Source organism: Phasianus colchicus, chromosome 25 (assembly GCF_987193195.1).
Source record: "Phasianus colchicus chromosome 25, bPhaCol1.hap1.1, whole genome shotgun sequence".
Lineage (NCBI taxonomy): Eukaryota > Metazoa > Chordata > Aves > Galliformes > Phasianidae > Phasianus > Phasianus colchicus.
The window spans coordinates 4,200,003-4,226,656 of record NC_143460.1 but is presented as its reverse complement, the minus strand read 5'-3'; the positions used below and the strand labels follow the sequence as shown (position 1 = coordinate 4,226,656).

At 51.2% G+C, this 26,654-nt stretch overlaps 1 protein-coding gene and 1 long non-coding RNA gene across 2 annotated transcripts; one reads left to right on the top strand and one right to left on the bottom strand.

The window, feature by feature from the left end:
• The first annotated feature begins 1,675 nt into the window (after positions 1–1,675).
• On the top strand, positions 1,676–25,030 carry CNTN2 (contactin 2). The gene is made up of 23 exons (XM_031605966.2): positions 1,676–1,911; positions 11,000–11,108; positions 14,465–14,609; positions 14,717–14,892; positions 15,232–15,327; positions 15,604–15,813; positions 16,382–16,481; positions 16,710–16,885; positions 17,536–17,672; positions 18,106–18,235; positions 18,891–19,041; positions 19,334–19,461; positions 19,803–19,978; positions 20,099–20,219; positions 20,484–20,642; positions 20,784–20,933; positions 21,600–21,670; positions 22,058–22,292; positions 22,645–22,760; positions 22,958–23,144; positions 23,671–23,783; positions 23,867–24,035; positions 24,519–25,030. The coding sequence occupies exons 2-23, from the start codon at positions 11,054–11,056 to the stop codon at positions 24,626–24,628; spliced, it is 3,111 nt and encodes a 1,036-aa protein (XP_031461826.1). The 5' UTR covers positions 1,676–1,911; positions 11,000–11,053; the 3' UTR covers positions 24,629–25,030.
• On the bottom strand, positions 25,019–26,654 carry LOC149915053 (uncharacterized). Its single transcript, XR_016459934.1, has 3 exons — positions 26,566–26,654; positions 25,348–25,481; positions 25,019–25,197 (listed from the first exon to the last, which is right to left on the bottom strand). It is a non-coding gene; the product is annotated as an uncharacterized LOC149915053 (long non-coding RNA).

Sequence of the window (26,654 nt, the reverse complement as noted above, 5' to 3'; positions counted from 1 at the left end):
GTGCAAAGCCTTGACGAGAATGGGCTGGAGGAAGGGGGAAAAACATAAAGCTATTTGGCTAATGAGGATGTAATTGCTGCAGACCTCACTAAGAGGATGAAAGTATTACTGCAGTGGGGGGGGGGGGCTTTGTCCATCCCCTCCCCCTCATTAGGACAGCAGTGGGGAACAGAAGCACTTTAACTTTGGGCAGGAGAAGTTCCAGAGTGTTTGGGGCAATGGGGGCAGCAGCCATCCCCAATCCCTACCCCAAAGTCCTATGGGATGTGGAAGGATGGGGCAGGAATGGCACTGAGCATTGCAGTCCTGGCACAGGACCAGCAAGCATCAACACAGAGCAGGACCCTCCTGAACCAGGTGGGCTCAACCAGGAAATCTTAAAAGTACTCCTTTATCCATTCTATTTGATAGATGCTTGTTATTCCCATCACTCCTACAGGGAAAATCATGTTGTTGCCCAGAAATGAGTGATAGCAGCCCCATCCCTGTGATCAATACGAGGTTGATATGCATGCATTAGTGCTCAGCCCTTTTTATGGCACCATCACAACACCCACTTCTTCCCTGACCTCGGTGGGGCGCAGATCGATGCTGACAGCCCTGAGTTCCCTCAGAGGGGCAATTCCACCTCCAGCACATTCCCCATTACCGTCACTAAGAGCTCCAGCAGCACTGGGAATGGCCACGGGACCCCTTATGGAGCTGCCTCCTCCCCCAGCTGCTACAGGACAGAGCCCCAAGGGGTCACTGATACCCAGATCCAACCCTTGGGAGCTGTGGGAGCAGAGATCTGAAGGAGAGGGGCAGATTATGGGCAAAAGACCTCTGCTCTACCCGGAGATGACAGCAGGAAGGGCCGTCGTCAATTCCTCCTGGTCTCACCCCCAAAATAGCTGCCAAGAGCAGAAAAAGGGACAAGAGAAGGACAGGTGGAACCCACTCTGGCTGGCCAGAGGAACGCAGACCGCTGGAGCTTTGCCAATCAATAGAGATACCGATGCCTTAATTACTCCTCTGTAATTGCAGGCCATTAACCTGCGGACAGCCCAAGTGCCCATTGATCTCCCTCCATCATTAACTGGTCTGGGAAGGAGGGGAAGCACAGGGTGACCGCTGCTCCCACTGCTCTGCTCCTGCTTTATCCCCCAGCCAAGCCCAGACTGGGAGCTGCTGACACCTTGACTTGCTCAAAGTGTCACCTGGGAGGTCCTGGATTGTCACTGTCACATCCCATAGCATCACTCTCCTGGACAGACCCCCACAACACGTGCTTCAGGTCCCACCTATGCCAGCCACACTTGTCTCAACGGAACTTCCCAAAATGTTGCTATAAAGCAATTTCTGCAGCCTGCTCACAAACCCAGTTACGTACACCTACAGTTACACACATATATTCAGGCACGGGGGAGTGCATATATATATAGAAACACTGCACAGGGGTGGGTGTCCCTGGTGAAGCCCAGCAGCTGGGGCTGCTCCCACACCCCACAGAGCAGGGATTTTGCCCCCCGGCCCCACACCTGCTCCAGCCTCATAGGGACAGGATTCGGGGCTCCTGAAGGAACCGGGTGGGCGCAGCAGCCCGGAGGCTGAGACATGCATTATGCATCATGCTGCAAGCGGCTCTGACTGGTCCTTGCACTGTGGCAAGTGAGGTAAAGGCAGAAGGAAAAAAAAAAAAAAAAGAAAAATCCCCTCTCCAGGGACCGGCGTGGTGGTTGGCAGCGAGCGAGGGAGCGCGCACGCAAGGAGGGAGGAGAGGGAGGAGCACATCCTAATGCAGAGATGCTGCAGTGGCTCTGGGCACACACATCCCCACTCGGGCAGGCACCAGCCGGGCTCAGCACCGCGGTAGGAGCTCCGCGGCCCCGCACTCCCCCGCCTCATGCTCAGCCCCCGATCCTATCCCAGGTAAGAGCCTGCTCTCTCCTTCCCGCACCGTAACAGGGGGGATGGAAAAAAAAAAAAAAAGAAAAAAAAAAAAGATGAGGCTGCAGATTTTGGAGCACCATTTCCAGCATAGGTAACTCTCCCTTATAGGGAGAAGCAGCCGAATCCTGCGGGATCGGGGACGCAAGGGCACGGCGTGGGTTTGTGCGCTGCTTGGGGCGATGGTTCCGCGGGCACAACTCAGCTCTGCTGGGGATGGAGTTGGGAGGAATGGGGGCACAGCGGTGTCACTTGTGGCAGGGGATGGGCACGGCCGTAAGCAGAAACGGCTCTTAGGGACCAAGTCGGAACTTATTTGTTGTTAATTGCTACGGTTACGCCTCGGCTTTGCATCCTGGCTGGTGGCACTTCGCAGAGCCCGAATGTGGAGGGGTGGGGGCTGCCGAGCTCCGGCTGCGCAGCGCTGCTCAGCACCCCCGGCTCAGAGAGCAGAGCCCAGGTCCCCCCTCACAAAGCGAGAAGGAGAGCAGTGCGCTGTGACCCCCACCACCCTCCCAGCTCTCAGTTGCTCTGGGCAGGGTGGGAGGGCTGCTCTGGAGGTATTGCTGTGTTGGAGGTTGGTCAGCATTTTGCAGCAGGAAGGTGTATGTGTGTGGGGTGGGGGTCCTTGATGTAATATAACAGGCAAAACCCTGTGCTTGGCTTTGCTCCTTCTGGGTGCTCGGATGGGGAGCAGCTGGGCTGCTCTGTGGAGCTCCGCTCCTTCACTATAAACTTCCTGAGCTCTCCTTCCTTCTGTATCTCACCCACCCGCTCTTCCAAGGCTCTCACTGCTCCCACAGCCCCAGCATTATTGTTTCAGCCGGGCTGGGGGCATTCATCAGATTACCATCCCTCTGAAGGAACACTAGTTGCTTTGAGGGTGGGAGGCAGCAGCCTGATTGCTGAGAACAACCCGAGTGTTCCTGGAGGTTTTGGCCAGAGCCCAGCACAGCTCTGCCCCCCCCATGCATGTCCTCAAGCATCTCAGGGTGCAAAGCAGAGGCACGAGGTTTAGGAGCAGGTGTGCATGTATGGGTAAATCTCTCAGTGCTGTGTATTTGGCAGCACTCCATGCAAAACAGTCTTTTCTGACCTCTCAGCATAGTCAGAAATACGCCTTCCACCCTCTAGGACAGCTTGGGGTCTGCAGGGCATGGGGAAAACCACAGCACTGGGTGGGACCGTGCTCTGTTTGGGGCAGCGAGGAAAGCAGTGGTTGGTTCTGCTCTTGGGGTCTGAATGCACCTACAATGCACTCAACAATGCACCAAAAGCTGCTTGCTGAGCCAACACAGCTCCCAAACTTCCTAGAAATAAGCATACTTTGTACTGACGGGTGAGAAGGGGCTGCAAAACTAAGGGAAGGTGCCGGGGTTACGTTCAGCCCACGGAGCGCAGTGACGATGCATTGAGACAAAGGAACCATAACGCTCCTCTCCAGCACCCAATCAATTATGATCCAACTGAGTAACCACGACTTTTGTCGCTGGGAATGGATGCGCAGAGCGTTTAACAGGCTGTGCCTCTGCAGACGCATCGCACGCGAATCACAGCAGCAGCAGCACAGCGGGGCTGTAGGGAGGCATTTCCAACACACGAGCACAGAACGTAGCATGCAGAGCCCACGTGCACAGCCCATAGCCTGGATGCTCAGCCACAAACTGGCCATGAAAGATCACCGAGCCTGGATGAGGGATAAATACCTCATTTCTCAGTGCTCCTTCCCTTCTTTACCCCAAGTCCATGCCATTTTACAGATGTGTGAGGAGTGTGCCAAAAGCGCATCCCCATCTTTAGGATATGCACGAGAATCACCATGCTGGCTGCTCAGCCATGCCCTGCTTGGAACAAGGATGGTTTTGTTCCATCTCATGGGCTCAGGCGTGGCACAGCACTGCTGTCATCTCCCCACACAGCTGGAGGCACATCTGTCCCTCCTGAGCTTGCAGCCTGCCCTATAAACCAGAGCGCCATGCAAGAAACCCAACATTTCTCAGGGGCTGTCAGAGATGGCATTAAAGCACAGACACGTGGGAAGAGGTAAGAGAGGATTCCTTCAAGAGTCCTTTAAGTGTCAAACAGTGCTGATGGAAGGGGAAAAAACAGAAACTTATTCTAACGAGCTCTATCCAGCTCCTTCTAGATTAGGGAACCAAATCTAACTCATTTTTGGTTACCAGCCCTCCCCTTGATGTCTTCAGGCACTTGGAGAGCTGTAAACAAGGACTACAGTCAAGGAAACCATCAGATCCCAAACAATACAGAAACTGCTTTTTTGAACCCAAAATACATTCCCTTCCTACTCCTCCATGGCACATCCTTAGCCCCTTCACCACAGCTGTAGAGTCCAGTATTCACCAGAGGGATGTTCAACACGACCCCAGTGGAGATGCCCAGAGGCACTGATGGGCATGAGATGTACTCCCACCAGCAGCATGGAGCTCAGTCACTGTGTGTAGCAGTTACCATACAGCTGGAAGAGCTGGCAGCCCCACAGCAGAGCTGCAGAACAGGAGAAATGGGATCTGTGTCGTGCTCAGGTCCCTGCTTGTTTTCACAAGGCAGAGAGCAGCCTGGCACTAGCTGAAGATGGAATGTTAAACGCGTTAGCAGACAGATGAGCAGGTTGAACAGAAGGATGATGTCTTCAAAGGAGCAAAATGAATGCACAGTCATTACAAGGGATATCCCAAGCATCTCCTGGGAGAAGGGAGAGGATTTTAGCACTGCATCCTCATCACAGGGCCAAGAAGCTCCATGGGGATGGGAGTGTGAGGCTGTGCAGGGTTCTCTCACTGATAGCTCCTACCTATTGACACATACTGGCATAGGGCTGATGGATGCTTGAGGTCAGGGCTTCCTCAGGCCACTCCTCTCCCTGGGGCAGGTTTCCCAAGCCCCGTGCTTGCTTTGCCTTGTTATGGCCTCTCGAGGAGCCCTGCTCCTGCCAAGTGATGTAGGAGCAGGCAGACGGGCTCGGTGGCAGGTAGGAGCTATTTATACCTGTGACACATCAAAGAGCTGTGCCACTGAGAGCAGCACCGACAGCAGAAAGTAGGCGAGTTTGGGAGGCTGAGGTTCCCCACAGGCACACTGCGATGGGAAAGGAGAATCTGTTTTGGAGATGATGTATTTTGGGGAGGCAGTAGCAGCACGCACATCTCACCTCTCTCCTGCCCGCACCAACACCCAACTTTTAGCATCTCTCAGCTTCTCCTTCAATGCAACCCCAGTGCAACACTCTGCTTTTTCCAGACAGTGCTGCAGGTGATGCTCAGTGGTTTGCAATACTGAATTTACATGGGGGTGTCTATCAGCAGCACCAGATATTTTGATCTTGAGCAGATGTAATCAGGGTGTTAACAAGGATTTCAGGCAGACATCTCTCCAACAACTGCATGCTAAGCTGAAGGCACTCACGGCCTTGTTTTCAAAGACTTTGAGCATTCTTCCAGCTGCCATTGACTCCAGCTATTGATTGAAACAGCCTTCAGGGAGAGCTGCGTGCTGACAGCATGGGTTGAGCACCATGCTTGCATCCAGCTTACGGGGAAATCCTACATGATTTCCTCCTCCACAATCCTGACTTTTGTCTGAAGCTGGTACAGGGAGCTTTCCAGGGGGCTGCTCTGCTCCATAACATTATCTGCTTTATTATAATCAAGGTTATATCACAACTCCAATCTCAAACACGCTGCCCATCAGTGCTGTGCACACACACGTGTCTCCATGTGCTCTCAATCAACTCCTCCCAACCCAAAGCAGATCCCTGCTTTGTCCTCTGCACAAAGACCCGACAGGCTGTGCATCAGCATCAGGGTTTGCTTGGCTGGGGAGATCTTGCTGACTAAAAGAGAACTCCCACTGAGCCCCTCTCACAATGAAGTGCCATGACCTGTGATGTACATGAATGTGTTGGCCAATTATTAGGGAAAAAAGCACTTAAAAGACACAGAGACAACAGAGACAGCTTGAGCACGCTGCCGTAATGCAGCCATCCTGCTGGGTGCACATCAGCAAGCCCTGCCTGCTCCTTGCACAGGGCTACATGAGCCTCTCCTGGTGAAAATAATAAAGCTGCCCAGTGTTAGCAGGAGCTGGATGGGACATCAAGGCAGCACAACCCGCAGCACACCATGCACTCATTCTCATGCCACACCATGTCATCCTCCTCCAGCAGAGCAGAGATTTCCATCTCCCAGAATTTTCTCCTATCTTTTTGAGCTGTTTAACCTCTCCCCAGCCCTCAGAAGTGCTGATCAGATGCTGATCCTCACCAACCCAGTTCTGCCACAATTAAATCAATCCATGATAAATAAGGCACAACCCAAGGGCAGATGCAGGGTGGGTGCACCCATCCCAGGTGAGGAACACATTGCCCACACATATTGCTTTAGGCAGCATCACTCACACCTGAGGCTCTTTCCTCCTCCCATTTCACAGCCCAAATCCTACAGCATCACCCAAAAATATGGGTTTGGGCTTCCCAGAGCCCTGCTCTGCAAGGGGAGCAGCATCTATCCGGATGCTTTTGTCAGGGAAAGTGCATTAGTTTCCATGGATATGGTGATTCAGAATTACTCCAGATGTAGATGAGTTCAGAGTGCACTGCTCAGAGACCTGCAGCATTGCTGCACTGGGTGGGAAGCACAGCTCCCATGGAGCAAAAAGCAACAGGAACAGATAGGAACAGACAGATCCCCAAGTTTTGGAAGTGTCACCATCTGGGGATCCAACAAACACAACCAACTCTTCCCTCAGCTGCAAGCAAAGCTGGTTTGCGCAGTGCATTACTCTGGGTTAGATTCTTATTGCTTGACTTTATTTCCCAAGGCATAAAGGGAGGGACACAGAGGCCATAGTAGGGGATAGCAGCACAGCACAACTACTTGCAGCACATCCTAGATCAGCAGCAAACAGCAACAATTCCCCACAGCTCCTATTCCCACCAGAGCCCTGCCACGCTACAGACCCCCATCTCCTCCCTTAGGAGCCCAAATGCCCCCCCTCCAAAGATTACTTGATCATCTTTCCCCCCTTACCTCCTTCCAGCACGTTCTCCATTCTCTGCACTGAACCAGGAGGGTAAAACTCAGCCCTGCAGGCAATTTAACTAATGAGGGCTGATTGCAATTGCTCACACCTGGGGCATGGGGCTGACCTGAAGGCTTTGGGGGCTCAGGAGCAGCATGGCCTGAAGAGTGCTGTGCTTTTTGTGTGGTGGCTCTGCTCCCATCCTAGTGCTGAGTTCCTGTGCCCCACATCACCTCCCTCTCCCCACGCTGTGCTGCTGAGCACTGCAGCCATGCCCAGAGCTGTTTCCCTCACCTCCCTGCCTGCAGTGCTGATGCAGTGCCCTGACTGAGTCCAGACCCAAAGCACCCAAATACCTCAATCTTCTCCACCTGCTGCCTACAAATGCCACCTTTACTCCAGCCCCAAAGCTTTGCCTTTTGTGATGGGCAGCCCGTTGTGCAGTAACAACATTGGGCATGAACAGTCCCTGCTCTGCAGGTTGCAGCTCGGTGCCCTGCAGGGTGCTGTGGGTACCATCTGCTCCCCACAGTCCAGGCATGGAGCCCAGTGTGGAGATGTGCCCGCTGTGCTGCTCTATGAGGAGGGCAGGGCAGGATGGAGCCAGGAGGCAAAGCACATCCCAGCACCCCTCTGCAGCACAGAGCAGGTGGAAACAGGGAGTCCTGGAAGTGCAGGAATGATTCAGGGCTCTGCATGGGGTGATGGATGAGCCCAGGGAGAGCTGAACCCCCCTGGGTGTGTTGGCCATTGGATCACAATGGTTTCAATGCTCAGTGTTGGTTTTGGGTGGTGTCAGGGTTTTGGTTGCCCCGCTGCTGCTGTAGATCCCGGGGCCACCAGTGGATTCTCAACTCAGAGAAGCTCAGGAAGGGCAGAATTGAGAGTCTGCATCTCTCCTCAGCACAGACAGCTCTGCAAAAGGACAGACACATTACTATAAAATCTCTTTCAACTCACTGAGACATTCTGTACTGAAAGTGGACAAAACGTACCTGACATTGAGCAGATTTGCAAGAAAAATCCAGCAAAGATCAGAAGTGTGTGTGTTCCAGCCTCAGAAATGCTCCTTAATGAAAGGAACACACAGCACAGGGCACACTGTGTCATCCACCCTCAGCAGCTCTCCTTCAGTGGAGGATGTTGCAGCAGAAGCCCAATTGCTTGTCTCATAACTAACCCCGGAGGACTGAATCACAGTCATTGATCTATGCTAGGTTGTGCTGGCTATGACAGCTCTCCCTGCAGCCCAAGTCCCACCATGAGCTGGGAGATGGCAGGGCCAGCATGGTGCCATTGGCTTTCCCCTGCCCTGTGCCACAGCTGCCTGGATTCGGAGCCCACCACCCATTCCTCCCACTGCACTTCAGCCCTCCTGGGGCCACCACCTCCCAGTCGTGCTGTCCTGGGATGAGGCAGCACCTTCTGTCCCCAAGGCTGAAAAGGATCCCAAACCTTTCCATAGCTCTTTTCCAAGAGCTCTGTCTTGGTGACAATGGATCTCTCTCTGCTCCCAGGGGCTCCTGCACAGCACTAATGCAACCCATGTGCATGTCTCCCAGTGTGCCCATGCTGCTGGAGGTATTAATGACAGCATCCATTAGCGGGGATGACAGATCCCCTTTCAGTACAACAGAAGGCTCTCGAGTGACTGTCAAAATACCCCATGAAGAGGGGAAAGAACAGCTCCCTGAGGGCTCTCTCCTAATGAAGGGCACGACCAACAGATCAGATGCACAGTGCATGGCTGTGCCTGGGAGAAGTTAGGAGTCAGGTGCAGAAAACACAGCTCAGGGCACTGCCTGGGGATGATCCGTGGTGCACAGCACTGGGGGAGCAGCACAGCCCCAGGTGTGCTCTTAGCATCACTGGATCACATCCCTTAAGCAATACAATGAGGAGCGTGCCAAGCAGCATGGGAGAGGGCGATGTGGTCCAGTCCCTAAAGTGAACAAATCCAACCTCAGCACAAGTAGGAACTATTCTGTTATTCTCTTGCATGTGGGCCATGCCTGGAGGTTCCCCTGGATACCACTTTCCCCGTTTCTGCAGAGCATTCCAAGTGCAGACCGTGCTGAGGTTGGGTGCCAGAGAGCAAATGGAGCAGCACTTCCTGTCACCTCTTTAGGAGCCCTGTCCTGGTCTCCCAGCACAGCCATGGGGAGGGACACAGGAGACACAGGAGCAGTGGGTACTAGGAAGCAAGGAAAGAAAATGATGTGTGCATCCAAAATGAGAGCAGAGTGGGGTCTGGGATGAAAGAGGCGAGCTGCAGAGCCAGCTGCAGAGCTGGGGATCAAAGCTGTGGTTTACATAATAAATAATGAATTGATAACTAATTGAATAATTCAAACCAGCTTAATTTTTGCAAGTAACAGCTTTGCTGAGCCGTGGGGAAGGAACGGAAGGGGCTGGGCAGCAGGGCATCCTGCACTCCCTCCCTGTGATCTCTGAGCTGCTTTGGGGTGATGCACCCACAGATGCAGGATGTGCTCTCTGCTCCTACTCCAACACAGAACTGCGTTGAAAAACAGACTGAGCAAAAAGCTGCTCCTTGTCCTAAAGTGCTTACGCTGGAAGCATGAGACACATGAGGGAGAAGCAGGCAGCGGGTGAACAATGTGGCAGTGTTTGCTGGAAGGCCATGGGTTCAGGACACTGTTTGGGGCATGATGCTGATTGACATCGAGTGACTTCATCGGCCTGACTCACCCCAGAGCTGCTGGATGGAACACACGGCATGAGGCAGCCCCAGGGAAAGGACCTCATGCCCGTCTCTGTTCTGTCCTCATGCTGTCCCTCTCTGTCACCCTGTGACCATCACTGCTCTAGGACAGGTCCTCCTCCCCCAGCTCTGCCATATTATTTGCACCTCTGCCATAGGAGCATTTAACCTGGACTCTTGCTCTCAGAGCTGCGTGGGGAGGTTGGCATCCAGTCCCTGAGCCCACCAAGGTGAAAATGAGGACCTGGGATGTGGTTTCTTTCCTCTGTAGTAGGAAAACGTTCTATTTTGGGTGAGGATGCAGAGGGCAGGTGGCTTTCCCAGTCCCAGATTCCCCGGAGACAAGACTTGAAGCACACACAGGACAATCCCTTTTTGCTCAGGTGCACGATAACGGCAGCACTTAATGAGCAGGCGCTGTGCCTTCCAAGCTGCAATGCACCGGGGGCTGCGGTGCATGGGATGGAGTTGGTGTTCAGTGGGGCAGCCAGATGGGCAGGGAGTGAGGGACCAGCTGGGGCTGGGTGGGCTGCAGAGCTTGGCAGAGCCTTCAGTGTGTGGGATGTGTTGTTTCCCAAGTTGTTGTTAACAAAGAGGGGGAAGGAAAACAAAATTGGGTGTCCTCCTTGGATGTCTCCAGAGCAAAGGGGTTGGAGCTGAGCAGTAGGATGCCCACACACAGCCACTGCCTGTTAGGAGAGAGATGTTTTTGGAGGAGGGAAGAAGAAGAGTTGGTGGTATGGGGAGGAGAAGGAGATGGAAAATGAGGAGAAGAGTAAAGGGAAAAGGGGAAAAAAAAAAAGTGAAAAGGGGAAAGGAAAAGGAAAAGAAGGAAAAGAAAAATGGAAAGGGAAAACAGAAAAAAAAAGGGAAAGGGAAAGGGAAAGGGAAAGGGGAAAAGAAAAAAAAGAAAAAAAGGGAAGGGAAGGGAAGGGAAGGGAAGGGAAGGGAAGGGAAGGGAAGGGAAGGGAAGGGAAGGGAAGGGAAGGGAAGGGAAGGGAAGGGAAGGGAAGGGAAGGGAAGGGAAGGGAAGGGAAGGGAAGGGAAGGGAAGGGAAGGGAAGGGAGGGGAAAAGGGAAGGGAGGGGAAAAGGGAAGGGAGGGGAAAAGGGAAAGGAAAAGAGAGAAGAAAAAAGGGAAAGGAGGAAAGGAGAATGAGAAAAAGGAAAAGGGGAAAAGAGAAGAGCTCCTTCAGACCTCTGCATATTTCTCACTGGCTGTTCCTACAGACACCTCCTGGTGCCCACAGGGACATGAGCTGCCCTGGGGCCTCGTGGAGCAGCAGGTAAGTGCAGTGCTTCTCTTGCAGGGCTGCTGTCCCCACTCAGACATAGAGCCACGGCCATAACATCTGGAGCACAGGATGGGAGGCACCGCTGGATTCATCTGCATCTCCCTGGCCGTCATCATCTGTGTGGGTAAGAGCCTGAAGCTGTTCTTGGGATGGATGCCTTTCTGCTATACCCCAGCTGCAAAGATTCCCCCATTTGCCATCCACTGGGGATTGCTGCTGGATCTCAGGGAGTGTCAGGCTACACACTGAGGGTTCCTTTTCAGCAGGGAGATGTTTCATATCAGGCAGCTGAGAATTAGACGATGTCTTCAAGCTAATTCATCATCCCAAGAAGAGGCTGCCTGGCTGTCTTATAAATATCTAATTACCTTTTAGTGTTCTGTGGGTCCCAGGAGAGGAAGAGGGGAGGGGTGGCTGCCCTAGATTGGGAGGCAATTAGCCTGTTTGGAAATCACGCTGACCCAAATCTGGAAGAGGCCCCAGGATGGTGCTGGGCTCTCCCATTAACCAGCTGAGTTCGTCCAACTCATTCCCATCCAAGCTGAGCCCATAACAAATGAGTCACTACCGAACCCTATGAGGGTTATTTTCTCCTGACCTCTGGCTGCTGATGCAATGGATCTCAGAAGCCATCTGGGACAGAGAGAAGCCCTCACTGGAAACATGAGCCAGGAGCAGGGACCAAATGATGGCAGCTCCAGATAAGGCTGAAGGAAACGCTCTGGGGAGGGGTGAAGATGGACCCGATGTCTCCAGCTCTGGAGTTTGGGTTGGTAACATCATCCCTCCCTCTGACATATCACCAAGCGATGAGTTCCCAAGGACATGAGAAATAACCACTTTGATCGTGTTCCTATGAAACCAATTAATTGCTCACATGCCAGGCTCAGGCTGCAGCTCTGGAGTTGAGGATGCGCTGCCGGTGCTCAGTGACAGGATTGCTGCTGATGCACTCATCACCTGCAATACATCTTGGCAAATGTTCAGCTGAGACATCCGTGATTTCCTGCTCTCCAAAGCTGGAGTGTGGCTCAGCACAGCCCCTGGACATCAGGGCTTTCCAGCTCTGGCTACCAGCACGTTCCAGGTGCTGGCAATAAGAGCACAGAACAACTCTTTGAGTTCTATTCCTGCAATTTCTGGTATAAGGTCTGGGATGGTTTTTACACTCAAAGATTACGGCCTTGCTGCTGTATTTCATTATATGGTATTTTTCTCTCCCAGACATCAGCACAAATCACTCTCGGAGCACCGAAATGTTCAAACATTTCTGCAGCTATTTCTCCGAATCTTAATGTTCTGATATTCCATTTCCACCTTTCCCTCTTTATTTTGGTGTTAAGACTGATTTTTCTTCAAAACGAATGTTGTTCCAGCCAGACACAGCAGCACATTGAGAATAATTTCTGCTCCTAGCTGCGTTTCAGCGCACAAGTAGGGCTGCATATGGCATGCTGAGCTCTGAAGGGATCCCTCTGCCTCTTGCACACGCAGCTTGCAGGCTCAAAGATGTTATTTTGTGTTTGCCTTCTCCCTGCTGCCCGAATGACAGAGCCCTGGGAAGGTCTTGTTGTGGTAACATTAAAAAGGAGAGTATTCTGGTGACAGCAACAGCTGAGATGATCGGTCTCGGAGGTACTCAGATCTGCTGTTCTGCTTTGATCTCAGTCCTCAGCTCTAAGCACCATCAGAACTTGTAACAGTTCAATTATCGCTTTAATCTAACGGTCGTTTCGCTTAATGAGTGAGATGCAGGATTTCACCTCCAACACCAACCGGACACCTTGGAACTGTACATAAAATCTGTCTGAACTTCTGGCATTGATTGCATATGAGAAAATCAATGCCTGACAGTGGTAGCCCATAACCTTGGCAGAGAAAAAGGGACAGAGGAGGATGCTGGGCTCCAGGTGGGATGGGAGGGATGATTGGCCAAACCTCATTGGGAAAGAGCTCCCACGAGAACAGGCATGTATGGGACTGACTATAATATAACATTTGTTAAATAATCAGAAGTTATTTACCATGTGCTACCTATTAACCTCTGAATGCAAATCTGTTCATCCTTAATCCATTGGCTGCCGTCGCTCAGAACACAACGAATACACCACGTCCTTCTTAATTCTCCATTAACTCATGATTATGTTAAGTGCTGGCCAGCAAGGAGCTATTTCCAGCTGAGAGCAGCACAGCAGAAGCAGAACCAATGGAGGCGATTTCTAGCAGAGAGAATCTTCTCCTTGGTGAATGTAACTATCCCAGAAGGGAAAAATAAAAGGCACTTGCACAGATCTGGAGGCAATGCAACCTTCACAAAACTGCTTCTCTCACTCCAAAGCGTTAGGGACAGGCACGGAGCAGAGTCCCTGCTAATTGGGCAGAGCCTGGATGCGAGGACCAGACATGGGGAGCAAACAGCTGCTCCGAGCCTGCAGAGACAATTAGTGCAGCCCCTCTCTCTTTTCACCCTGGTTTCCACATGCCATGAACACGAGGGGAACCCCGTGAGCTGCAGGTGAAGAGCAGCTTTCCCTCAGCCCGGAGAGCTGATCCCTGCTGGAAGTTACTCTTGCATAAAACATCACACTTACGGGAGTCACTTCATTTAACCGGTGACCATGCTGCGTTCTGCAGGGAAGGAAGCAGATTGCAGGTTGGCATGGAGGTTTTAAGACGGTTATTAATTCAATTACAAAGCATGGAAGGATGCTGGGGGCAGCTAGGCATCTCCTTGCTTATCACTGCAGAGAAGGGGATGCTGCCTCGTGTCCCGTTCCTGCTAAGGGGCATGGCTGCAGGTGCCAGGGATGTGTGCTGGGAGTGATTACCTTGCTGGCTGCTTTTGGGTTAGAGGTTTCCAGGCAGCTTTCTGCTTTGTTCTTGCCTATTTGCATTGCAATTTCTAGTGTCTGCAAGGACCGGTTTGCACCCAGCTGCAAGCAGCAGGCATGACTCAAAGAGAGAGCTGAGGATGCTGCAGCTGTAGGGATGGAGGGAGCAGCCAGGTGTGTGCAGGAGGTCAGTGCAGAGCTGAGATCTAGCTATGAACACCCAGGCTGTGCTCTCCTTCTTTGTCCTCAATAGGACATAGGAAGAACAAAGCAGCAGCGTTGGTACAGAGGAGGCAGAAGCATGTCCTCACTTCCAGGATGCTGAGAGCACCCCGACATTCCCAGCTCCCACCCCATCTGTGCATCACAAGAGGTTGTGCCAGAGCTCCTTCGCGTGCCCATCTCTAAGCACGTCTGCTCCTGTGGCACAGCAGAGTCGGTGTGAGATGCTCAGCAGGGAATGCACACAATCTGCCCGCAGCCCTGCTTGGGGCTGGGCGACAGATGGGCTGCTATTCTCACATTGCTCCTTGTTTTATTCCAGATATAGCTCTGCCACCGCCAGGGACACCCTACAAAACCAAAAAAAAAAAGGAGAATTTTTAGAAAACACCACATTTTGCTAAGCAGGTTTTCCCCTCTCTTGCAGTCTGGTGCCAAGCACAGAGTGGCACAAGGAGCTACGGGCCGGTGTTTGAGGAGCAGCCCGCACACACCCTGTTCCCTGAAGGCTCAGCAGAAGAGAAAGTGACACTGATGTGCCGAGCCAGAGCCAATCCCCCTGCAACATACAGGTGAGCCAAACACCACGAGAATGGGACGTCAGAATGTGGGTCTATGTGGCACCAGCTACGTGAGCGCACAGCCTCAATACGTATTCTCCCTTCCCACTTCTTGGCAGGTGGAAGATGAACGGCACAGAGCTGAAGATGGGGCCGGATTCCCGGTATAGGTTGGTTGCTGGGGACCTGGTGATAAGCAATCCAGTGAAAGCCAAGGATGCAGGCTCCTACCAGTGTGTGGCAACCAACGCCCGTGGCACAGTGGTCAGCAGGGAAGCATCACTCCGCTTTGGCTGTAAGTCTTCTCTTGGTCTGCATAAAGCAAACAAAATGCAGCCATAGTAACGCTGGGGGGTAAACCAAGCCCTCCAGACCCATAAGTAAACAGAAATTCGGGGAGAAGTTGTGGATGCGGTGCAGAAATCCCATTAGTGTAGGGTCAGATATTTCTGTATTTCTCTGCAAAGCCACTGGAAATTGTTGGTGACTGGTGGACAGTTGGACTGGACAATCTTGTAGGTCTTTTCCAACCTTGGTGATTCTATGATTCTATGAAAAACCACCCCACGGAGGGGCAGATCATCACAGCAGCTCCTCCAGCTGCTCATGGGCAAGTTTCACTGCGTGTCTTTAGTTTTGCAGGAATTCTCTGCAGAAGAACGAGAACCCGTGAAGATCGCTGAAGGCTGGGGAGTGATGTTCACCTGCAGCCCCCCTCCCCATTACCCAGGTAAGGTTTCCCATCCCTCGGCAGTAGGAGATGGAGGCAATCCTCAGCTGCACGAATCACTTCCTGATTTCTGTGGCAATGCCAGGGGAGCAAACTTGGTTTGAGTTCACTCTGAAAAGCACCAAAGCAGAGGCATAATTTTGCATGCGGAGAAAATAAGCGCCATCCGAGGAACAATTTAAGCTTTGACAGGTCCAGAAAATGACCCGCTTGCTTAAATCCCAGCTGAGGCCGCCAGCAATCTGCGCAGTTCATTCCTTCTCCTGCTCCCCACAGGCTTGTCCTACCGATGGCTTCTGAACGAGTTTCCCAACTTCATCCCAGCCGACGGAAGGCGTTTCGTCTCTCAGACCACAGGAAACCTCTACATTGCCAAGACAGAGGCTTCTGACCTCGGCAACTACTCGTGCTTTGCCACCAGTCACATCGACTTCATCACCAAGAGCGTTTTCAGCAAGTTCTCCCAGCTCAGCCTGGCTGCCGAGGGTCGGTGCTCTCCAATTATCATAAAGGGACTGGGGAAAATGCAAAATTAACAAAGCACACGGGCTCCTGAAGGCTCCAGCACCTGAACAAATTACCCAGTGGCCTCTCAAGGGAGCTTAAGAGTTGATGAAAGCATTAATTGGCCGGAGCCTGGGGGAAGCAGCCCTGTCTTCATGCTTCGCTGGTAGTGCTGCCATCAGTGGGGTTTCTCTGTCTGATTGTAAAATAAAAATGGCACCAGGACAGGCTCATATCCCCTGAAACTACCTTTGGTGACCTTGGGAGGTGCAGCTGAAGATATTGATTCGGGAGGGAGATGGGAGTGGAGCTAGTAGGGAATCAGGGAGAAATAGTCCGTAGGTGTTGTAAAGGAGAGGTTTATAGAGACCCTGCTCAGAGCTCTTTTAAAAGGAAAATGAAACGTAGCCTCTGCCCAGCTATAAATTCTCCAAACTCGTGAAGGTTTTGCAGAGAAGCGGAACCTCACAGGTATCTTTGCACTTTAAGACCTCACATATGCAATTTTAAAGTCACCCGGAACTCCTCACCAGTGCTTTCCTCTTAACAGACGCCAGGCAGTATGCGCCCAGCATAAAAGCCAGGTTCCCTGCAGACACCTACGCTCTGACCGGGCAGATGGTGACTCTGGAGTGTTTTGCCTTTGGGAAGTGAGTGCAGCACCGCGTCGCTCGGGGTGGGGAGCAAATCGCAGACCCAGCAACGGATCTGCTGAACACAGGAGGGGGAATAGCGGGAGGGATGGAGCAGCAAAGCCAATCTGTCCCGCTGGCCAAAGCCCAGCTGGGATGGGATCTGGCTGAATTGGGACTGGGTTGTGCCACCTTTGGTACCTGCTGTGTTAGAACCCATGGCTAAAAAGATTTACTTTTACACAGCCCTGTTCCTCGAATAAAGTGGAGGAAGCTAGATGGCTCGCAGACCTCCAAGTGGATCTCCAGCGAGCCCCTCCTGCACATCCAAAATGTTGACTTTGAGGATGAAGGCACTTACGAGTGCGAGGCTGAAAACATCAAAGGGAGAGACACCTACCAGGGCCGCATCATCATTCACGGTAAGGCAGTTCCACGTGTGCCTTTCCATGGTGGTGAGGTGTCCCAGACAGATATACCCCCCCAGTCCAACCTATTACAAAGGCAGCACAGATTGCTGATCTTTCCTTCATGGATATATTTAGGCTGTGGCAAGGACAGAGAGACCTCCTCACTTGCCCTACAATAATTCTAGCAAAAATGAGGTAACCACAAATGGGAGCATAGAGATAAAAAATAAAAAAAAAAAATCAGATTTGTCTCTCCATCAAATCCTCCTCCGAGCCAGGGTCCTTTCACAAGGGTTAATGCTTGGAGCTACTAATCAGATCTAGTCAAGCTGCAAACTTAGCCTGGTTCTCCCATCCTGAATTCAATCTTTTCTGAAGGTCAGATATGACTGCATTTCTTCTTAGAAACAGAAATAACAATATTCTTCTCCAGATCTGGTTTTATGCCATGATTTTGTGCAGTCCACGTGCAGAGCAGCAGTCAGAGAGGACCCAGTCCTGCATCACTGCACAAAAGGCAAAGGCTGTTACTATGGTGAAACACGCCGTGATAAATAAATCTGCCAGCAGAGATGACACAACGAGCATCCTTCTGCCTGCCTGGCACGGCAAACCTCTCATCTGATTCTCTTGGCTCTGCCACCTCTCTTGCTCCTTTGCAGCTCAGCCGGACTGGCTGGATGTGATCACGGACACGGAAGCTGACATTGGGTCTGACCTGCGCTGGAGCTGCGTGGCATCTGGCAAACCCCGGCCAGCAGTGCGGTGGCTGAGGGATGGGCAACCTCTGGCCTCCCAGGTACCACTCACCGCCTCACTGCATCCATCTCAGCCCCCGTTTATCACCCGCCTTCCTCTTCCATGTGCCCCCATGAGGCTGCAAAGCAACGTCACGGTCCTTACCTCCAGCAAGGTCCTTCTCCCGTCACTGCCATCGCAGCCATTGATTCATGCAACTGCAGGAACTCGGAGCCAGTTGTCAGGGCAGATAAGGATCACCTTGTTCCTGCCTTTGTATGAGCTGCAAGTTGCCGCTCAGGCTCTCAGCAGTTTCAGCAAACAGAGCGTAGCCATGTGGGGTGGTGGCTGGATGCAGCGGAAATGGCCTGTGCTTTCTCCCCCAGAAAACCAGGCTGGCTTTAAGCTGCAAGGAAACTCATCCCTGAACAGACAAGGCTTGAGTTCCATTTCCGTTCTTCTCATCTAATGGGTTCATCCTCTTGTTTGCACAGAACCGCATCGAAGTGAGCGGTGGAGAGCTGAGATTTTCCAAGCTAGTCCTGGAGGACTCTGGCATGTATCAGTGTGTGGCTGAGAACAAGCATGGCACAGTATATGCAAGTGCTGAATTAACAGTGCAAGGTAATTTCTCATTTCCCAGCGCTCTGGGTTTCAATGGGACACTGAAGCACTTCAGATCTCTTTCCTGATATACCACGTTTGCAATCTCAGAGTAAGATAAGAGCAGACAAAACTGCTTCACTCGCCATTGAAATATAGCTGCTGGTTCAGCACGACGCTCTACAAGCCTCTAAAATTTGAATCTGGTGTAAGTTCAGTAATGCTGAAAGAGCACAAGGACATCTGTTTAGCTACAGAAAGTGTACAGGACAGACAGCAGCAGCACAACTCCCTTCAGCTGCCCTCCCTCTATTTGGGAGGAAAGAAGCCCAAGAAGTGAGCTCTGCACCCAGCCAGCCAGCTCAGATATAGTGGCTGGAACTGGGCTGATGCTGTAGGGAATATCCTCTACATTTTCAAAAGCAGCTGTTCTTGTGTCTCCCAAAGACCTTGCACTTGTTAGGGTCATGTTGCCATTGCTAAGTACGACGCGTGTCACCTGGCACCTGCCTGGCAGGCGTTGGACACCCAGCAGCAGAGGAACCACTCCTGCATCCCGCTCGCCAGATATCGCCATGCTTTGTTACCAAGCCATCCAAGAAAGCAGTATCTAATGCCCCGGCACTTAAAATGCTGATACAACTTTGCTAATCCTCTTTTTTTTCCCCCCGTATAGCCTTAGCACCAGATTTTAGACTAAACCCAGTAAAACGACTGATACCTGCAGCCCGGAGTGGGAAGGTCATCATCCCATGCCAACCGAGAGCAGCACCAAAAGCCACTGTGCTCTGGACCAAAGGGACCGAACTGCTCATCAACAGCAGCAGGTAGCAGCACAGCCAGCTTTGGCCCAAAAAAAACACTGCTAAAATTGACATTTCTTCTTGCCAGAGGATGAGACTTGATGACCCACGTGTGCTGCTACGTCCCTAAACACAAACCCTTTGTTATTCCTCTAGTTTCTCCTTTGAAAAAAAAAATCTTACATTGTATTTTGCAGTCCTGCCTTTTTTTTTACCTTTTTTCTCTAAAATCAACAAGAGCAGGAAATGGTTTGGTAGGTGCACAGAGTGAGTAGACATTTTAACCTTCGTTCTTTCTATGGTTCTTCATTTCCAGGGTGACTATTACTGCCGATGGTACCTTGATCCTCCAGAACATAAGCAAATCTGATGAGGGAAAGTATACCTGCTTTGCTGAGAATTTCATGGGCAAAGCCAACAGCACGGGGATCCTCTCTGTTCGAGGTAGAGATGTTTAGCTTGACTTGGGGTCAATCAAGGCTAAGAATGCCACGATGTGAATTGGAACATTTCTCTTCCCTGTACACCCCCAAAAAGCAATAGGGTACTCAGGGAATCAGATGCATTTCAGCCTGTGCATCAGCAAACCTTCTGCCAGACCCACCAACATCTGCTCCATGAGAAAAGCATTTCTATTTCCTATCTACTTTAATCTCTTATCTTCATCTTACGAAAAGCCAACAGCTAAAATCCTGCTAGAGAGGGATGACAACAAGTTAGGAAGTGTTCATTTCGCTGTGCACCAAACCTGGTCCAAAGAACCCTCCCCTCGTCTTCCTCTGCAGATGCCACCAAAATCACACTGGCACCATCCAGCGCTGATATCAATGTGGGTGAAAACCTCACTCTGCAGTGCCACGCATCCCACGATCCAACCATGGACCTAACCTTCACCTGGTCCCTGGATGATTTCCCCATTGACTTGGACAAGTCGGAGGGTCACTACCGGCGAGCCAGCGCAGTGAGTACCAAAGGAAACTACATACCAACAATAAGGGCAGAAAAGCCACACCAGCCCCTTTTGTTTGCATGTTGGGTTGTGGTCAGCTGTGTTTCCCTGCTGTCCTTTCTCCCTACACAGAAGGAAGCTGTCGGGGACCTTGCCATCGTCAATGCCCAGCTGAAGCACTCAGGGCGGTACACGTGCACAGCCCAAACGGTCGTGGACAGCACTTCGGAGTCGGCCACGCTGACTGTCAGAGGTAATCCCCACTGCTTATGAGCCTGAAGCACCAGCAGGCTCTTTGTTGAGGGCTCAGCCCTTTCTGTGCAAACACCCCACAATCTCACATTTCCATTTGGCTGGGAGTTGTGAACGCTAGGAGAAGAAAAATGTGAGGTGAGGCTTCCTTGCCTCCAGAAAAGAAAGGTTTGATCTTCATTTATGACTTGCAGGACACAAAGAGCAGTAAACCCCCAAATCCTTGACACTTTAGTAATGCGCCCACCTCTCTTCTTCACCCCAGGGCCCCCTGGACCTCCTGGGGGTGTGGTGGTGAGAGACATTGGTGACACCAGTGTCCAACTGAGCTGGAGCCGTGGCTTTGACAACCACAGCCCCATCGCCAGGTACAGCATCGAGGCCAGGACACTGCTCTCCAACAAATGGAAGCAGATGCGCACCAGTAAGTGCCCTCAGGGCTGTGGTGTGGTCCCTGAAGTCCCAGCTTGGGCTCACCAGCTCCCTGCTGAGCTCTTGCTCTGTGCTCGCAGGCTGTCCCCCATTTGCTCTATTTGTTCTCCTCTCGTGTTATTGGATTATATAGATCCTGTAAACATCGAAGGCAATGCCGAGACAGCCCAGGTGGTGAACCTCATCCCTTGGATGGATTACGAGTTTCGGGTCTTAGCGAGTAACATCCTTGGAGTTGGGGAGCCAAGTTTACCCTCCAGCAAAATCCGTACCAAAGAAGCAGGTACGTGCAGACATGCTCAGAGGTGGAATCAGAGGCACCTACATGCAGAAAGAGAAGGCTGGCTTGCAGCAAGCCCTGGCCTGGGCAATTAGTCTTCTCCTTGAGTGCTCCTAGAGGTGAACCCATTGCAAATTTTTCTGCCTTTTTGCCCATTTACACATCAAAGACAAAGAATTACCAGAACTGGCAGCCAGCCTCACCAGCATGAGTAACAATATATTAAAGCACTACAAATCCTAGTTTCAAATACAATACGTTCTGGGTAGTAATGCTTAGAAAGGTGAAAGAGCCCTATTATATTAGAGAGCACAACTGTGCAAACACAAGATAAATTTCCCAGCTGTAAATGTTGATTCTATCTCGTGCAGCTCGAACACGCAAGCAGAAGGGATGTAGGATCAGCAGGAGAAACACTCTCAACGCACCAAGTGCATATTAACTCCTTTCTAATTTAAGCTCTCCCACAAATTCCTGCTTTTGAGATTGATTCTCATCCCTTCAGAGAAATGCTGCTGGTAAATAAGCATGTCAGGGAGTAGCCAGTGTTCAAGACCTGATTTTCACAAATATCTGGAATACTTCTGGCTGAGAGGCAGCTGCCTGTGCCTGTCTTTGTGCTCATCCTCACCACTGCTGTTCCTTTAACCCAACCTGCACTGTCTGCAGCACCCACAGTGGCACCATCTGGGCTCGGCGGTGGCGGTGGGGCTCCCAATGAACTCATCATCAACTGGACGGTGAGTCAGTGGCACAACACTGGCAGGAGGGCTGCGGGAGGGCAGGGGACAGCACATCAGTGCTGTAATGCAACTGTGATCTGCAATGGAGCCAAACACTGCTTAGCAGCGGTCCCAAAGTCTTGCTCTCTTGAACGGAAGGGCTTAGGTTGGAAGGGACCTTAAATATCACCTCCCTGCCACAGTGGCATCTGAACAGCCACAGGAGCAATTTCGCTCACAGCAGACAAGGAAATCATAGAATTTTTCAGGTTGGAAAGGTCACTAAGGTCATCATTTCCAACCATCAACCCGTTGCCACCGTGCCACTAAACCACACCACTCAATGTGACCCTTCTGTTGAAAACCCCATCCAGAAATGCCCTACCCAAGGCTTTTTCCTCACAGCCAACACTGCGGGACTACCAGAACGGTGATGGCTTTGGCTACATCCTGTCGTTTCGTAAGAAGGGCACTCAGGAATGGCTCACTGCCCGCGTGCCTCACGCAGAATCCCTGCACTACGTGTACCGCAACGAGAGCATCGGGCCCTACACCCCCTTCGAAGTGAAGATCAAAGCATACAACAGGAAAGGAGAGGGACCAGAAAGCCTCACAGCCATCGTGTACTCTGCAGAAGAAGGTGAAGGGGACTGCAGGGGTTCTTGCTGCCTGGCGGCTTGCTGATAGGAGAGGTTTCTTTCATTCTAAAGGCAGCTGATAGTGATTTGAGCATAGGATTTATCTTCTACTTCAGTACACAGATAGAGGCTTCCCTAAGCACAGAGCAGACAGATCCTCACAGCATGCAGCTGTTGGTCTCCTTGACCTGCTAAGTCCCTCAATCCCTTCCCCTTTCTTTGCTCTGTATACACACAATACCAGCTGTCGGGCTGCATGGTTACGGTGCTGAAGCGAGCCCCTCCTTTCAGTACAGTGAATGCACTGCCCTGAGCTTGGAAAAGCATTTTATCCCTTTTTCTTGTCTTTTTCAGAACCAAAAGTGGCTCCATTCAGAGTTACAGCCAAAGCTGTTCTGTCCTCAGAAATGGATGTGTCCTGGGAGCCAGTGGAGCAGGGAGACATGACTGGCGTGCTGCTGGGCTACGAGGTATGAGTCCATCATGGGAACAAGGGATGGCAGAATCTCTCGAGCTGTAAAAAACCTCCAAAATCACCATGTCCAACCACCAACCCATCCTCACCTTGCTCACCAACCCGGGTCCCAAGTGCCAAGGGGCGTCCAGCGCTGTTCTTGAATGGAAATTTGCAGACGCTTCTTTCCTTACTGAACCCTTTTCTATTCAGATCCGGTACTGGAAGGATGGCGATAAAGAGGAGGCAGCTGACAGAGTGAGAACAGCAGGGTTGGTCACATCGGCTCACGTCACAGGCCTAAATCCCAACACGAAATACCACGTCTCAGTGCGAGCCTACAACCGTGCTGGAGTTGGGCCCCCCAGCCCCTCCACCAACATCACAACCATAAAGCCACGTGAGTGAGCTCTGACCACCTCCATTACACGGTGCTGCCTCCTGTGCATCCCTAGAGAGCAGCTGGCCAATCAGCTTGCACCTCTCAGCGCCCTAAAACCATCCCAAATAGTCAATAAAACAGCTCCCTGCATTTCCTAGGATCAGCCCTGCTTACCATAGAATCATACAATCATAGAATTGTAAAGGTTGGAAAAGACCTCGACGATCTCCAAGCCCAACCATCAACCCATCCCCACTATGCCCACTAACCACATCCCCAAGTGCCACATCTACACTTCATGAAGAAATACTCTGAGCCTTGAAGGGGGAATGTCATTTGTTAGAAATAGCACCAGGGGAAAATAGTTTTTCTCCTCTCCTTCAAAAATGTTGTAACGCTCTCTGGGATGCCTTTCATTAAACCAACGAGGTGGTCCCACAGCTCTATTCATGAATCAGAGAGGTTGAAGAGATGGGTGCAACCAGCACAGCCCCTGCATCAGCCCCTGGCTCGCTCAATCTCTGTTTCCTTTTTTATCTCTTAGCACCAAGGAGGCCACCAGGCAACATCTCCTGGACTCTGACTGGGTCTACAGTCACCATCAAGTGGGACCCAGTGGTGGCACAGGCAGATGAGTCTGCAGTTACAGGGTACAAGGTACAGGCAAACATGTAGAGACCCTTCTGTTACACTAAGGAAACGGCAGGGAACATAAACTCAAACCTTGCTTCTTCCAACAGATGCTTTACAGGCAGGATTCCCACTCTGCTCCCACGCTGTACCTGGCGAGCAAGAGTCGGATTGACATCCCAGTGCCTGAGGACTTCACTCATGCCTTCGTACAGATCCGGGTGACAGGGCCTGGGGGGGATGGGATCCCAGCAGAAGTCCACATCCTCCGAAACAGTGGTATGTCTGTATGTGTACCCCGGGTACAAACGCTCATCTTCAGGGTTCTTCCCAGGACACTGCAAAACGATATATCCATTTTCAGGAATACTTGCTGTCATGTTCTTTGACTTGGTCACCAAACTCTCCCCAGCCCCTTTTAGAAACTGTTCAGCCTAGAGCAAACCCAGCTTTATCACCTGAAGCTGAAACCCTTTGTCCCCCGACTCCCATGCAAATTAGATTCACTGTGTGACATCCTGACTGCATTTAGAGCCCCCAATCTGAGCCCACCCCCAATTCCTTGATTCAGTGCGTAAATGCTCACATCCCACCTCCAAACTCTTGTTTCAAACGCAACCATTTGTGGGAGGTTCACCTGTGCCGTGCACAGCAGGAGCACACAGAACCCCACAGCCAACATTGCACCAATGTCATCTCTGCAAGAAACCTCTGTGCCCATGCAGCACCACAGCTGTCCCTTCCTTGCTCCCTTTCTTCCAGGGACCAGTATGATGGTGGAAGACTCCGTGACGAGGCCAATGCCACACGCTGCCATCATCACCACCAACTCCCTGGCCATGGTGGCCCTGATCCGCTACCTGGAGCTCTGATAGGGCCAACAAAACTGGGATGTGGGACATCCCTCCTCCCAGGGCAGCAGGAACTGCTCAATGTCTGGTGCTGCACCTCCATGTTTGGACCGCAGCAGTGTTACAGAGAGGGATTTGCTAACATTACCTGAAGGGAGGAAGAAAGGGTTTTTTTTGTTGTTGTTCCTTTGGAAGAGTATGAGATTTCATACAAGACATGGGTCTGCAAGCAATCGACGTTTTTTTTTTAAGAAGTGAGTAAAACAAAGAAGAATTCTACCCAAATTCTGACAGACGACTGCCCTGTACACCACATTGAGAAGGTTTTCTGCCTTACAAAGCCATGTACTACAATAACCAGACTGCTAAACTTGACTTTTTTAAAAATATGTACAGTGTATTTGGGGGAGGGGGAAGGGAAACTGGGGACTGAGGACTTCCAAGTGATGGGCATGCTCCACACCAACCCCAACCACAGCCATCTCTATGGAGCGATGGGACACGATTCACTTCCCCATAATAAGAGCCAAATTCCACAGCAATGAGCCCAAGGAGACAAAGCCACAAGAGACACCACTCTCTGCTTCATCCTGAAGGAGATGGGTGAACACAAGAGTTTAGCTTGTGAACATCATCTTTTTTTTTTTTTTTTTTTATGACACTGGTGTTAACTCGCAGCCTCGTGTTTGTAAGAGCTGCCATGCTGTGAGGTGCAATGTTTGATGTGATCCATATCCCACCTGGTCCGCGGTGTTCTTGTTATGTTGTTTGCTTCTTTTTGTCTGGGGAGGGGTAAGTGAAAATCCACCTGTTTGGAGAGAGAGCCTCCTGATGCAGAAGACTTGGAGATATTTCATTTCAAGACGGAGAGGACCTGAAGGAAAGGAGAGAAAGGAACACAACACAAATTTTAACCAAGACCTGGAGACTTCACAAAGCTGAGGCAACAAGGAGGATCTGGAATGGGGCGTTCATCCTCAGTCCCAGATTTGGGGACGTATGATGGATCCTCGGTGTGCTTGGCTCACATAGCCAAAATGTGTAGATCTGACACCCCAATGTGGGGATGTCCAGCTGCCCCACTGATTGAAATGGTTGGGAAGAGCTGCCACCTATTAAAAGTTCTGCATCTCCCAGTAAAAGCGATCAAATGATTCACCTTCCTTGCTGGTGCAATGGGAAGGGACTGGCACGCAGCTCCTACACTAGATGCCAATTCCTTACCCCAGCTAATCATTTTAAAACTAACATGTCCTTGGCCTTAGTGAGCATTAAAGAGATTACATGCATAAATCCCTGCCCTCCCGGGGGAGTGAGGCCTGCTGCACATCCACAGCTTCCCATTACCAGTTTGTCGCATCTGGAAGCAAGAAGGTAACGGGTCCCACGGTGCTTAGGGAGCAGGAGAAATGCTTGAGGGAACGGGCAGGGGAAAATAAATATAACGAAATTAAAAACATTCAAAAGGCAGCTAAAGCAAAAAAAAAAAAAAGAAAGGGCTCTTCATTTTCCCTTGAATAAAGTAAAAAACTAAAAACTAAAAAGCAATGCATGATCCCATTGGTGCGTGGCAGGCAGTGATGGAGGGACCCCCCCCTCACTCTGCAGCTCTCCATGGATTAACCCTCCATCCCAGCAGTTCCTTCAGGAGGACAACAACATCTAAATATAAATTCCTATTTTTATACGAGATAAGTTCTTGAAGACTTTTAAATATTTCTATTCAGGTTTGGAACCCTTTTTTTTTTTTTTCTTTTTTTTTGGCAAAATGTTTTCTCTTGTTACATCAGTGTTTTTGTCACCACCTCCATCCACCTCGCTGGGCCTTGGGAGAAACCATGGAAGGATGAAAGGTGAACGAGGAATTCAGAGTTAGCTCAAAACAAAGAAGACCAGGGCTTGGGCACGGGCAGTCTGATCGATGCAGAGTGGAGGAGGCAAACTGTGGCTGCACTTACTGAGTTTGGAAGCACTGACGAACCACTCCCTGCAGCTCTGCAGAGTTTGGGAGAGGAGCAAACGGGAGAAGGATGACATGAAGTGCCCA